This window comes from Mesoplodon bidens (assembly GCF_964165515.1).
Source record: "Mesoplodon bidens genome assembly, chromosome: 8".
NCBI lineage: Eukaryota > Metazoa > Chordata > Mammalia > Artiodactyla > Ziphiidae > Mesoplodon > Mesoplodon bidens.
In genome coordinates this window covers 78,418,369-78,430,687 of record NC_138165.1, presented here as the reverse complement: position 1 = coordinate 78,430,687, position 12,319 = coordinate 78,418,369, and the positions used below count along the sequence as shown (strand labels likewise).

General features: G+C 41.3%; 2 protein-coding genes across 2 annotated transcripts in view; one reads left to right on the top strand and one right to left on the bottom strand.

The window, feature by feature from the left end:
• Window positions 1-1,643, bottom strand: part of SGO2 (shugoshin 2) — a 54,299-nt gene extending 52,656 nt beyond the window's left edge. The window contains exon 1 of the mRNA XM_081242327.1: window positions 1,528-1,643. The gene's annotated coding sequence lies outside the window, so the exon portion shown is untranslated. The remainder of the gene's footprint in view (window positions 1-1,527) is intronic.
• Window positions 1,644-1,794: 151 nt separating this feature from the next.
• Window positions 1,795-12,319, top strand: part of KCTD18 (potassium channel tetramerization domain containing 18) — a 30,752-nt gene continuing 20,227 nt past the window's right edge. The window contains exons 1-3 of the mRNA XM_081241814.1: window positions 1,795-1,927; window positions 4,331-4,566; window positions 6,142-6,353. Coding sequence (XP_081097940.1) covers window positions 4,407-4,566; window positions 6,142-6,353 — 372 coding nt within the window. The 5' untranslated portion in view covers window positions 1,795-1,927; window positions 4,331-4,406. The remainder of the gene's footprint in view (window positions 1,928-4,330; window positions 4,567-6,141; window positions 6,354-12,319) is intronic.

Below are 12,319 nucleotides of genomic sequence, written 5' to 3'. Positions count from 1 at the left end.
CCACTTGAGTAGAAGCTATGCCATTTGTCCCCTGGATTCCTGCAACAGCTGCCTACATTCATTTTATGCCTTTTCAATCCATTCTCATCACAGTAGCCAGAGTGAGTTTTTAAAAATATTAAATCGATCATGCCATTTCACTGCTTAAAACCTTTTAATGGTTTCCCATATGCTTAGAGTAAAATTTAAACTACTTCTGCCACAAGATGCTTTAAAAGCTGGTTCCTGCCCCTCTTCTCAGCTTCATCTCTTATCACCTTCCCCCTGGTCCCCATGCTCACCAAGCTCCAGACATACTAGTGTCCTTTCCCTTCCTACAAACTGTCAAGTCTTTTCCTGCCTCAGGGCCTTTCCACTTGGTCTCCCTTTTTCCTAAAATATGCTTCCCCCATCTCTTCGGAGGATAGGCTCATTCTCACCCTTAGTGCTCAACTTAAATGTCCCCTCATTAGTGAGAACTTCTCCCAAGCCATCATCTCCATCCAACATTATCCTACTTCCTCCCAAGTGGTTATCACTGTCTGTAACTATTTTGCTTAGTGTCTGTTTCTGCCACTTGAACAGGAGCAGGCAAATTATGATCCATGGGTGGCCCACGCTCTAAGAATGGTTTTTACATACTTAAGTGTTTGAAATATTTAAGAATATTTCATGACACATGAAAATTATATGCAATGCAAATTTCAGTATCCATAAATAAAGTTAGAACGTAGTCACTCTCATTCGTTTATGTATTATCTATGGCTGCTTTAACACTACAACAGCAAAGTTGAGTAGTTATGTATGGCCCATAATATTTAAAAATATTTTATATATAAATATATAATAGCCTAAAATATTTACAGATAAAGTCTTCTGACTGCTGCACTAGAATGGAAATGACATGGGACATTAGGTCAGGGACATTGATTGTCCTGTTCAGTCCTCCACTCCCAGTGTCTGGTCCATAGCTAGTGCTCAATAATTGTAGGCTGAACAAACCTTCTTCCTCTCCTGGGTACTATCAATATCTGAGGGGGTAGGTGGGCTTACCCCTCATTGGCTTATTCCCTTCTAAGACACAGTGAGAAAAATTAGGAACCAATTATTATTGAGTCTGGGAGAGTACCTTGAGAATAGGACTGTGTTTTATTCATTTTGAAATACCTAGCAACGCCTCTTGCACAAGGTAGGCTGCAGCTGGAAACCAAAAGAACTCTTGGGGTTACTGTTAAGAGGAAATTAGTGCACGCAAAGCATTTAGCAGAATCTCAGGGGTACAGAAGTATTCAATAAATGTTTGCTCCTGTCTCAATTTTCCTTACTGTAACAGGAATAAAAATATAGGGCTGTCACACAGACTAAATAAAACAAGAATGCTCTGTGTGAAACAGCTTTGTAAGCCACAAACACTATCCAAATGCACAAACATTCAAGTGCAACATATGAATGACTCTTGGCATTGAGCAACCCAGTTTGGAGGGAAGGGCCCTTCCTCATCTAGAAGTGAAAAGACCTAACTCATCCTCTTACCGCTTATTAACTGACCCTGGCCGATTGCAACTTCGGTGTTGTTTTCTTCATGTGTAAAAGCCGCCTCTGAACGGACAAGACCGTCCCTCGGGGATCCAGCCTGCGTCTCTCTGCGTGTCCTTTCCTTTCCCGGCATGGTACTGAGACTGCCAGACCTCGCGTCCTCCCCAAAGCAGGCGGCGGCGGCGGCCGGAGGTGGGAGGACCAGCCCCGGGGCGGGGCTATGGAGGGGCGTGTCCGAGGCGTGTCCGGGGTGGGGCCTTCCTCTCCCGGCCGTCGCCGCCAGGCTGAGGCGCACTGAGGCGGCCCTGGAGCCGCGCTGCTGCACGAGTTGCCGAGCAGCCGGGGAGGCGCTCACTTCCGTGTCGGGCCCCGTGGCGTCCGGCGCCCTCGCCAAGGGTCGGGCGGGCCGCAGGTCAGTCGGGGAGGCTGCCTACCCCGCCCATCCCGTGCGGAGGAGTGGGGCGCCGTGTGGGCCGCGGGCCCGGGAGGCGGCAGGGCGCCCTGATGAAGGGCCCGGGCCGCGCTGATAACACGGGCGCCCGGGGCTGCAGGCTCGGGCTTCAGGCCGATTCGGGATCCCCGGACCGCGGGGAGACCCCCGCGGGGCTTTGTGGTGTCCCAGCCCCTCCCCTTTCGTCCCGCGTCGTGGGAGTCCCTTGAGCGTTTCTCAAAATAGGGTCCGCGGGGGGACTCCCGACCCCACCTAAGACTTTCTGAACCAGAGTCTATGTCGTGGTCCGGGAATCTGCATTTTCAGCAAGTGTCCCTGATGGTTTTGGTGCAGGTGGTCACGGAACCGCAGTCTGGGCACTCTTCCCCAGAGGGCTGGGCACTGTCGACCCAGCAGGGAGTGCAAGTGGGTGCATTTGAAGGTGCGGCCCTGTGACTGGCCTTGAAATGCTGATGGTCCTCTGCCTTAGGGGTATCTCTTGAATCCTTGCGCCCAGGATGCTGCTGTGTTCCTATTGCCATCCACCGGAGTCTTCAGACGGACAGACGCTTAGTGAGTGAAGTGCTCAGGTCAGGAGCCTTAGGAGTGAAACAGTGCTGAAGGAGTCGGTGTGGGGTGCAGCTGGAAGAACTTGGAGTTGGTCCTGCTGACCTGGATTGGGGCTGACGCCACCACTTATGGCAGGGCAGCCCTAGTGTAGACCCTGCACACATTACTATTTCTTTCTCCAGTGTCCTCACCTGTCAGTAGGGACAGTAACTCCTACCCAGTAGGGCTTTTGTGTGAATGAGGTAATGTCTGTCAAGTGTCTCCTACAGTGGCTGGCACATAGCATTCAGTAAATGGGAATTGTTAAGGGTGATGCAGTTTATAGTCCCCCAAATTAGGGATTAGTCAAGTGGAATAATATGTGGTCAGGGGTAGTATATCTGGGAGAACTGTGCAAGGATTCTAACTGGGGGTGCAAGGATTCTAACTGGGGGTGCTTGGGAAGGTCATGTAAGCAGTGAGGTTTGCCTGCAGCTTTGAAGAATAGATAGGATTCCAGGGAGCTGATAACAGGGACAGCGTGAACCAGTCCCATTCCAGGCCTCAGAAGTGGTTCTTTCACATGGTTCGTTGTTGGGCTGCTCCTTGGACTTTTAGGCAGTGTAGGAAGTCACATTGATAAGTGGATTTTGAAGGCTGGACTGTTGGCCCATAATAGTTTCTGTCTACTGTGTTTCACACACATGGTGTTCCTCAGACTCTAACGGTCTCTTTCTCTTATTAGAAATTGGCTAAACTGGAGCATCTATGAAAGGATGCTCAAAGTTGATGGCAAAGTGAATGGCCATGGATGTAGTTGAGCCTATTGGTAGCCATTTTACACTTGCTATGAAATGTGAAGATACATTGGGAGTACATTTTTCCTCAGGGTATTGTTTTAGGTTCTGTAGGAATGCCACAGTCAGCTGTGGTTCATCTATCTCCAGAATGGATTAAGAAATAAAATCCTTAAAATGTCTCTAAAGGTTCAGCTATTTCAGAGGGAAGAAGCCAGATGGTTTAGAGATGTCATTTGTTGTTCTTCTGGACCAGTTTGGCTTTTGGTATACATGGAATTCTGATCTCAGTTGATAAATTATATATCCCTTAGTTACCTAACTTAAGAATTACAACTACTGTTGTTAATAATTTCTGCTCTTATGTTTCCTTAAATCTCCAGAGCCAATATAAAGTCCTTCAGTATATACCCTCTTGTAAATTTTTATATTATTATAGATAATATTTATCATTTATTGAGTACTTACTCTGAGCCAGAGACTGTTCTATACGCTTTTTATATTTTCTGTCAATTACTCCTCTGATAGTCCTTTGAGGTAGGCAACATCCTTCCCTCCAATTTAGAGATGGGGAAACAGGCAGAGGAGGATAAGTATTTGCCCAAGGTCCCAGGCTAGTAAGTGGTAGAGCCTAATAGCCTGATTCCATGCTACATGCTATTCCCCTCTGCAAGTCTACACAGCTCCCTCAGACTTACTGTAGTTTAAAAAGATATCTGAATACTGAAGATCATAAGCACACCTCACGTTTGCTTTATATGTAACAGACAATGCATTATCTCGTTTAATTCTTTAAACAGTCATTTCAACAGCTCTGATTTGGTTGGTAATACTTTATTATCATTTACAAATCCTCTGAGCCAGAGTTTTCCAGCTTCTCAGCATATCTCAGACTCCTTTTGTATTACATTAAATCCTTCGATTCAGTATTGCAGGTGCTGAGGAATTTGTTTTAAACCACTTTAGAATGTATTTATTTTTATTACCTATTTCATGTATTGTTGGAAATGTCAGTGGTGATTGTCCTTTGTTTTTACAGAGGGGTACTGTGACCACCATTGTTTTGCAGTTTCTGAAAGTGTTTCCAGGGAAAACTTCAGGTGTCAGAGAGAGCAATGGAAGGTCACAAGGTAGAAGAAGAGGCGTTGGATATTCTTCGACTGAACGTGGGTGGCTGTATTTACACAGCCAGGCGGGAGTCCTTGTGCCGCTTTAAGGACTCAATGCTGGCATCCATGTTCAGTGGTCGTTTTCCTCTAAAAGCAGATGAATCAGGTAAATATTTAAAGTCTGTAAGCATTATCATGAATATTCATTAAAATAAGAGTCTAGTTTAAATTCCCTTTAATTTTTCGAATTACAACAGAATGTATTAGCTTAGTATGTTAATTACTGAGATCATTGGGACTGTATGGAGATTCATTAAGTACATGGAGAAATTAAATACCAGTTTCTAGAATCTGTGATGCTGTTGCTAAAAGTTGACAAAAAAGTGAATGTGTGTAAAGGCCAACCATCACCTAATTATGGGGATTAATCATATTTTGAAAGTTGTTCCATTCATACAACTCAATGGGTAAAGGTATTGAGCCTGATTAAATATATTAGCTTCTCTCTGTGTTCTTCAAGTTAAAAAATGTATTTCTCTGGAGAAAGGAGCTGCCCTCATAGCTAACAGGGCAGGTACTGTCAGTGTAGAATTAGTGTTAAACTCACATCTAGTCCAGCTGCAGAGCCTTGTGTGGGCAGATGTGTATGCCTAAGAAAACATCAGTTCAGTGAGACTGTCAGTCACCCAGGACTGAAAATTGGTGTTTCAGAACAAACTGTAAAATACAAGGGCTAGGGTCCTGGGGCCACTCTCTGCTTTGAGTGCTCTGGGGTTCACTGAACCTACTACTGGTGGTAAAGAAACTTCAGCAGAGCAAGTAAGGCTTTTTGTACATCTTAGGCATTCTGGGGCTCGTAGGACCCACTCTTGCTTCTGTGTTAGAAAAAAGGGATTGAGGAGCTCAGAGCGTGAGGGGCTGTTAGTAACCCTGGGTCTGGAGAGATTGCTTTGCCAGGTGAATGGCAGTTGGAAGAATGGAAAACTCACTGATGTCTGGTGCCCAGGACTTGATGTCCATCTGGACAGAAAGTTTGTTGGTGTAAAGGTGGTAAGCAGGGACTGAGTTGTTTCCTCTGCCTCTAAGTTTTTACCTTCTTAATCCCGTCTTAAACTAATCAAGGGAGGAAGGAAATCATTGAGTAACCTCATACCGAAGTGTTTTTTTATTTTTTTAATTCTGCTGAATTGTCTACAAAAAGTCTTTTATCATAAAGTAGTACCAGTATAGTATTTCTCTTCTAAAGTTTCATACAAAGGAACTAACCTAATAAGTCTGAACAAATGGCATGCCCATAGCCAGGAACCCAGGGTTTATTTGTTGGCAACACTGCAGGTCGACTTGTAGGGTCACTGACATACAAATGCTGGACCCCATCATACCCTCATTAGGGAGGAACTCCATACACCTTTCCTGGCCCAGCTGGGTTGAGATTAGGGGTAAGCTTCTGTTTCTACCAGCAGTCTAAGGTCTCCATGGCTTTTGCAGAGGCCATAGTGGGAATATAGTCCTTGCATCCAAGATTTCTAATGGAGCTCAGAATATGTTTTCCTTGCAGGTCAGAATACAGAGGCTCCCCAAATTTGACTAAACCTATTTAAACACTAGATATTTAACTTTCTTTTGAGAAAGAAACATTTCTAATTGTAGAGGTCTTCAGTCTAATTCTAGTTTGACATGTTGAAATTTTACTGTGGTCGTTGGTATCTATTCAATCATTTTTGAACTGAATATTTTCTAGGGGCTTGTGTTATTGACCGTGATGGACATCTATTTAAATACCTTTTGGATTATCTTCACGGAGAAGTTCACATTCCCACAGAGGAGCGAACCCGCATTGCTCTGCAGGAAGAGGCTGATTACTTTGGCATCCCTTATCCGTACAGCCTGTCTGACCACTTGGCCAATGAAATGGAGACATATTCTTTAAGGTCAAATATAGAACTTAAAAAGGTCTTGGCATTTTCTTAAGTTTTACAATATATGTATGAATGTTTATCTAATATTCATTTATTATGCATTTATTATGCACAAAGCAATGTATGTTATTTTGTATAGCCCATGTTGTAACATAAACCTAAATGAGACAGTTTTACTTCTTACAGTATTTGTTTAACTGTATTATATATCTTTATTTGTTTTGTTTTCTTTGTTTTGAATTTTATTTTATTTTATTTTTTTATACAGCAGGTTCTTATTTTTCATTTTATACATATTAGTGTATATATGTCAATCCCAATCTCCCAATTCATCCCACCACCACCACCATCCCCCGCCACTTTCCCCCCTTGGTGTCCATACGTTTGTTCTCTACATCTGTGTCTCTATTTCTGCCCTGCAGACTGTTCATCTGTACCATTTTTCTAGGCTCCACATATATGCGTTAATATATGATATTTGTTTTTCTCTTTCTGACTTACCTCACTCTGTATGACAGTCTCTAGATCCATCCACGTCTCTACAGATAACTCAATTTCGTTCCTTTTTATGGCTGTGTAATATTCCATTGTATATATGTACCACATTTTCTTTATCCATTCATCTGTCAATGGGCATTTAGGTTGCTTCCATGTCCTGGCTATTGTAAATAGTGCTGCAATGAACATTGGGGTGCATGTGTCTTTTTGAATTATGATTCTCTCTGGGTATATGCCCAGTAGTGGGATTGCTGGGTCATGTGGTAATTCTATTTTTAGTTCTTTAAGGAACCTCTATACTGTTCTCCACTGTGCCTGTATCAATTTACTTTCCCACCAACAGTGCAAGAGGGTTCCCTTTTCTCCACACCCTCTCCAGCATTTGTTGTCTGTAGATTTTCTGATGATGCCCATTCTGACTGGTGTGAGGTGATATCTCATTGTAGTTTTGATTTGCATTTCTCTAATAATTAGTGATGTTGAGCAGCTTTTCATGTGCTTCCTGGCCATCTGTATGTCTTCTCTGGAGAAATGTCTATTTAGGTCTTCGGCCATTTTTGGATTGGGTTGTTTGTTTTTTTAATATTGAGCTGCATGAGCTGTTTATATATTTTGGAGATTAATCCTTTGTCCATTGATTTGTTTGCAAATACTCTCTCCCATTCTGAGGGTTGTCTTTTCATCTTGTTTGTAGTTTCCTTTGCTGTGCAAAAGCTTTTAAGTTTCACTAGGTCCCATTTGTTTATTTTTGTTTTTATTTCCATTTCTCTAGGAGGTGGATCAAAAAAGATCTTGCTGTGATTTATGTCAAATCACAAATTTATGTCCTATGTTTTCCTCTAAGAGTTTTATAGTGTCCGGTCTTACATTTAGGTCTCTAATCCATTTTTAGTTTATTTTTGTGTATGGTGTCAGGGAGTGTTCTAATTTCATTCTTTTACATGTAGCTGTTCAGTTTTTCCAGTACAGCTTATTGAAGAGACTGTCTTTTCTCCATTGTATATCCTTGCCTCCTTCGTCATAGATGAGTTGACCATAGGTGCGTGGGTTTATCTCTGGACTTTCTATCCTGTTCCATTGATCTATATTTCTGTTTTTGTGCCAGTACCATATTGTCTTGATGACTGTAGCTTTGTAGTATAGTCTGAAGTCAGAGAGTCTGATTCCTCCAGCTCCGTTTTTTTCCCTCAAGACTGCTTTGGCTATTTGGGGTCTTTTGTGTCTTCATACAAATTTTAAGATTTTTTGTTCTAGTTCTGTAAAAAATGCCATTGGTAATTTGATAGGGACTGCCTTGAATCTGTAGATTGCTTTGGGTAGTATAGTCATTTCCACAATATTGATTCTTCCAATCCAGGAACATGGTATATCTCTCCATCTGTTTATATCATCTTTAATTTCTTTTATCAGTGTCCCATAGTTTTCTGCATACAGGTCTTTGGCTCCCTAGGTAGGTTTATTCCTAGGTATTTTATTCTTTTTCTTCCAGTGGTAAATGGGAGTGTTTCCTTAATTTCTCTTTCAGATTTTTTGTCATTAGTGCATAGGAATGCAAGAGATTTCTGTGCATTAATTTTGAATCCTGCAACTTTACCAAATTCATTGATTAGCTCTAGTAGTTTTCTGGTGGCATCTTTAGGATTCTCTATGTATAGTATCATGTCATCTGCAAACAGTGACAGTTTTACTTCTTCTTTTCCAATTTGTATTCCTTTTATTTCTTTTTCTTTTCTGATTGCCATGGCTAGGACTTCCAAAACTATGTTGAATAATAGTGGGGAGCGTGGACATCCTTGTCTTGTTCTTGATCTTAGAGGAGATGCTTTTGGTTTTTCACCATTGAGAATGGGGTTTGCTGTGGGTTTGTCGCATATGGCCTTTATTATGTTGAGGTAGGTTCCCTCTATGCCGACTTTCTGGATAGTTTTTATCGTAAATCGGTGTTGAATTTTGTCAAAAGCTTTTTCTGCATCTATTGAGATGATCATATGGTTTTTATTCTTCAGTTTGTTAATATAGTGTATCACATTGATTGATTTACGTATATTGAAGAATCCTTGCATCCCTGGGATCAATCCCACTTGATCATGGTGTATGATCCTTTTAATGTGTTGTTGGATTCTGTTTGCTAGTATTTTGTTGAAGATTTTTGCATCTATATTCGTCAGTGATATTGCTCTGTAGTTTTCTTTTTTTGTAGTATCTTTGTCTGGTTTTGGTATCAGGGTGATGGTGGCCTCTTAGAAAGAGTTTGGCAGTGTTCCTTCCTCCGCAATTTTTTGGAAGAGTTTGAGAAGGATGAGTGTTAGCTCTTCTCTAAATGTTTGATAGAATTCACCTGTGAAGCCATCTGGTCCTGGACTTTTGTTTGTTGGAAGATTTTTTATTTTATTTATTTATTTATTTAGTTTTCTTTTTTATAAATTTATTTATTTTATTTTTGACTGCACTGGTTCTTTGTTGCTGCATGCGGGCTTTCTCTAGTCATGGTGAGCGGGGGCTGCTCTTCGTTGCAGTGCACGGGCTTCTCATTGCGGTGGCTTCTCTTGTTGCAGAGCACGGGCTGTAGGCCTGCAGGCTTCAGTAGTTGCAGCATGTGGGCTCAGTAGATATGGCACGCGGGCTCTAGAGCGCAGGCTCAGTAGTTGTGGTGCACGGGCTTAGTTGCTCCGCGGCATGTGGGATCTTCCCAGACCAAGGCTCAGACCCGTGTCCCCTGCATTGGCAGGTGGATTCTTAACCACTGCGCCACCAGGGAAGTCCTGTTGGAAGATTTTTAATCACAGTTTCAATATCATTACTTGTGATTGGTCTGTTCATATTTTCTATTTCTTCCTGGTTCAGTCTTGGAAGGTTATACCTTTCTAAGAATTTGTCCATTTCTTCCAGGTTATCCATTTTATTGACATAAAGTTGCTTGTAGGAGTCTCTTAAGATGCTTTGTATTTCTGCAGTGTCTGTTGTAACTTCTCCTTTTTCATTTCTAATTTTATTGGTTTGAGTCCTCTCCCTCTTTTTCTTGATGAGTCTGGCTAAAGGTTTATCAATTTTGTTTACCTTCTCAAAGAACCAGCTTTTAGTTTTATTGATCTTTGCTATTGTTTTCTTTGTTTCTATTTCATTTATTTCTGCTCTGATCTTTATGATTTCTTTCCTTCTACTAACTTTGGGTTTTGTTTGTTCTTCTTTCTCTAGTTCCTTTAGGTATAAGGTTAGATTGTTTATTTGAGATGTTTGTTGTTTCTTGAGGTAGGATTGTACTGCTATAAACTTCCCTCTTAGAACTGCTTTTGCTGCATCCCATAGGTTTTGGATCATCGTGTTTTCATTGTCATTTTTCTCTAGGTATTTTCTGATTTCCTCTTTGATTTCTTCAGTGATCTCTTGGTTATTTAGTAACATATTGTTACTTCTTACAGTGTTTGAAGACATGTTTCTTAATTACCACTGCTCATTTTTTAAAGCCAAAATTGTATTCTAGGACAGTATATTACCACGCCACTCAAAAGTTCATGGAGTTTTTATTCCTCATTGAAGGTTTAACACTTTTTGATGGCTTTTTTAAAATAGAACTCTTCTTTTGAAGTTCTTCTTAAATTAAGAGCAGTACTGTAGTATGTGAGGGTATAGTGGGATTAATTCATTTACTGAAATGATATTTTTAAAGGATGGTCATGATAAATAAATGACTGTATAAAATCCCTTACCTGATTTAGTGAGTGTAGCAGTTTGTTACTAAGTTAAAACATTAGTTTGATTAGTTCACCTTGAGATCAGTAAAGCTTTTTTTAAGATGCTTCTGTTTTAAATCACATTTGAAATGCCTTTTTTTTTTTTTTTTGCGGTACGCGGGCCTCTCACTGTTGTGGCCTCTCCCGTTGCGGAGCACAGGCTCCGGACGCGCAGGCTCAGCAGCCATGGCTCACAGGCCTAGCCGATCCGCGGCATGTGGGATTTTCCCGGATCGGGGCACGAACCCGCGTCCCCTGCATCGGCAGGCGGACTCTCAACGACTGCGCCACCAGGGAAGCCCCTGAAATGTCTTTACATGACTTGAACAGCTTCGTCTGTTTTTGTCTTATTGATAAGTATTATATTTGCTATTAATTAGCACTTTTGAACATCTAAGAAAAATTTTTCCTAGATAATTGTTCATAGTGAAAAGTGATCTGAATTGGTATGAATTCTTTGAGTTGGATGTCAGTGTTTAGGAGAGGAAGCTGACAGTATGGTTATTAGGAGTGAAGAGAAAGTTGATTTGGTTCCAGATCCCCTTCGGGAATTTGCATGGTTGTATGGGTTCTGCTATTGGAATTATTTATAAACTGAGTTGTCGAACAGTCTTTTGGTGCTGTTTGCCATATCTGCAGAGTGGGGCTAAAAAAGCCTAACTGGAAAGTTGGGACAGATTAACATTCACCTTTATAGTCTTTCATTCTTGGTTTGTATGCACAACAGACACAGCATGGGAACATTCATTCTGCCAGCCAGCTCCTATTTATTTCAAATGTTTTTGACATATAGGACCCTGTTCTAGGGACTGTGTGGGACACAAAGAAATATGACACGCAGTCTTTGCCCTTGAATGGTTTATAATGCTGTTGGTGATTTTCATAGATGTGCAAGTGAAGATAAAAGCCAATACAGGAGTTAGATGGCAATATTAAATGAAAGTGCAACACATGTTAGGGTCCTCTTTTCCTTCACTGAGTCAGTAAATATTAAGCATCTCCTTTGTATCAGGTACTTTCCTAGGCACTTGGGATACAAAGCAAAACAGAAAAGAATGCCTGTCCTCAGAGAGCTGACAGCAGTGATGCTGTTTCTCCCAGGGAAGGCCTGTACCACTCAGCTGGGTGAAGCCCTCTTCCTCGGTGCCCCTTAGCACCTCATAGGCTTACCTGGGAGCCCTTCTTACACTGTGTGCCGATGGCTTATTTCATGTCTGTCTTCTGCATCAGCTATAAACTCAAGGAGGGACCCTGTCTCCTGCTCACCATTATGTCCCCAAGACCTTAGACAGTGCTTAGTATTCACACATAGGTACTTAGAATTCAAGTGATTGAGTGAATAGGTGGATAAATGCCAAATGAGTTCAGACAGTATATATCGAGTTCATATATTCATATCTTTCAGTGTAAAAGAACAAGTTAATCTGGTTAATCCATGATTGGATTTGGAGTGAAGAATAAGCATCAACCATGGGGCAAGTCAGTAAGAGGTAAAAGGAAGATTGAGTCAAATGGAAAATCGGGGGGAAAAGAAAGAATTTTAACTTTTACTTATTATATGAAGATTTTAAAATGATGTTGGTAGTGAGTCTAAAGGAAGAGGAAGTAAAACATAATTTCCATGTGGAGAAAGATTCTCTAGCTGAAAACGTTTTGGGTTTTTGGGTGGTGATTTGTCTCACCTCCCCCAATACCCCAAATTCAACAAATGGTTTGGTTTTTAAAGGCATAAACAGTAGGCTGAGATATATAATCTTTTTATTTCCCTTAT